At 37.5% G+C, this 2,247-nt stretch overlaps 1 protein-coding gene across 1 annotated transcript in view; it reads right to left on the reverse strand.

Moving 5' to 3' along the window:
* Nucleotides 1-1,357: 1,357 nt before the first annotated feature.
* Nucleotides 1,358-2,247, reverse strand: part of LOC108759572 (putative uncharacterized protein FLJ37770) — a 3,791-nt gene continuing 2,901 nt past the window's right edge. The window contains exon 2 of the mRNA XM_018505071.1: nucleotides 1,358-1,369. Within this exon, the coding sequence (XP_018360573.1) occupies nucleotides 1,358-1,369 (12 nt within the window). The remainder of the gene's footprint in view (nucleotides 1,370-2,247) is intronic.

The raw sequence follows: 2,247 nt of genomic DNA on the forward strand, positions 1-2,247 counted from the left end.
TCCGTCGCGTACTTCCTCACGTAATCTGCCGAGAAGTCAGAAACGGGAAATTACATTGCGACGGTAATGATGTTTCAAGCGTACACACACGCGAAACGGAAGAGCAACTACGACAGGGGAAGTTTTACTTTAAGAGAGAGACACGGATCGATTGACGGCTGATCGTAAAAGTCTTGTAATGATCCACCGTCTTCGTTCTAACTGTGCCTCGTTTAAGAGATATATTTACTTATTAAGCCTGATGTAACATACTCACCCGCCACCTTCTTCTTGTACTCTTCGGGTTTGTGAAGATACATCGCGGCAGCATCGCCGTTCAAGGGATCGATTGGATTGTGATATGTTAACAACTGAGGCAGGAAAGACTCGAAAATATTTGACAAGTCTGAAATAACCAAATAATGCAAAAATGTCGTTAGTAGTCTCTTCTCTTTCGACAGATATTAACTCTAATTAGCATTCGCGGATCCCAGTGGACTCGGACATTCAATTACGCACCAAACATTGTTAAAAATTATTTACAATATATGTTTTTCACAACCTTACATAACTTTAAATAATATCTGGAGACACTGGTAGTGTCTCGGCGCTAAGCCAAGCGCAGCGACACTGCCGTGGCTACTTTACGCGAATCTGTCAAGATTTCCAGAATGGGATCTCAATAACGGCTGTCCCGATTGAGTTCTAAGTGTACTCAATCGATTGTATCCGCTCGGAATATATTATGAAAGTGTTTTTGTTTTTTCTCTACGTGCTCTACGAGCGGAGATATTGCGATGCAAAATGCTTCAAAATCCGAACTTGAAACTTTTACTTAAGAAACGTCGTCGTCGTCGACAGGGCTATGGGGTGGGGGAATTGTCCTTTTGGATTTTTCGGCGCTAGAGGCAAATGTGGCGCTGGCAATGTACATGTGCATGGTCACATCGTACATGCGTCTGTTTCGGTGGCTGAAGGCCGCAGCACACACTCTTGCATAACGCATAATGCATAGTGCATAAAGGAATCAACCAATCAAAATTCTTCTTTTTCATGGAACAAAAGGAAAGGAAAGATTCTGATTAGTTGATTCGCTTATGCACTATGCGTTATGCGTTACTATGCAAAAGTGTGTGCTGCGGCCTTGATGATTACATTAGGAAAACTGTCACATCGATGGCATAGAGGACATGTAAGTGATTTTCTATACTTCTACATTTGCACGAAATGAACGAATCTAGCAAAAAAATATATCTATCGCTTTACTTCGTGGACCGAGATCGTTAAAGTAGATCACTATTCAGGTTAGAAAACATATCCGTCATATCGATGGCATAGATAGTAGTATAGTAGATTGTACAGCAGAGTGTTTGTTTCGTTAACTATTTGTCTGTAAAGCAGAATGTAAAGCAGAATTGTTTTCCTTTATGCTATCAATGCACAATTTCCTCTGGATATCTGTCAACTTTAACTATAACAATAACAATTAATAACTCGGTTCGCAGTAGTGCAAAAATGCGTCGAATGATTTTATCAACCTTGAGGAGGTTCGACCTTGTATGTACATACATTATTACGTAATATGTAATTTAAAGATACGTTTCATGATGCATTTCTTGTCGAGGTTTGTCTCAAATGTGCAATTTACGTGAAGATGTTTGGAACAAAATTTGGAACTTCGTCAAATTCATTCATGTATGGTTTAGATATCTGTTTATCTGCAACAAACAATTTCCCAAGTTTACCAGGAGCTATTGCATATCAAGAAGATTTTTCTCAAATGGAATTTACGAATATGTAACGAACACAAGTAATATTACATTACATTCCTTCCACAAATTATCTAATTATTATTATGTATGATTCACGAAAATAATAAGAACGATATACAACTTCCTGTTGATTTCTATTATCATGGTGAACATGGTTGTCTTAAATTTACAGGCAACGAAAAGGAAGGAGAAAAAAGGTGGTTAATTAGTTAGAGAATTTTTTATTAATCCGAAACAAATTAATCGCAATGACATTGGTGATGATAGTGCTGTGGTGCATCGACGACCTTTTATGACTTATATGGTAATAATAAATAAATCGTAGGCTTCTTTCAGTATTTAACAAATAAGTTAAGGAAAAATTGTCAATGTGAGCCAACACAAGATAATCCTTTGTGAAATAACTGTCATATATTATAAATCTAGAGTATAAATTACAGGCGTTTCGTCATCATTATTGTGTCCTCTTTAAATTCTAGATGCAGTAAGCGTCCCA

This window comes from Trachymyrmex cornetzi, unplaced genomic scaffold (genome assembly GCF_001594075.2).
Source record: "Trachymyrmex cornetzi isolate Tcor2-1 unplaced genomic scaffold, Tcor1.1 scaffold1941, whole genome shotgun sequence".
NCBI classification, from domain to species: domain Eukaryota; kingdom Metazoa; phylum Arthropoda; class Insecta; order Hymenoptera; family Formicidae; genus Trachymyrmex; species Trachymyrmex cornetzi.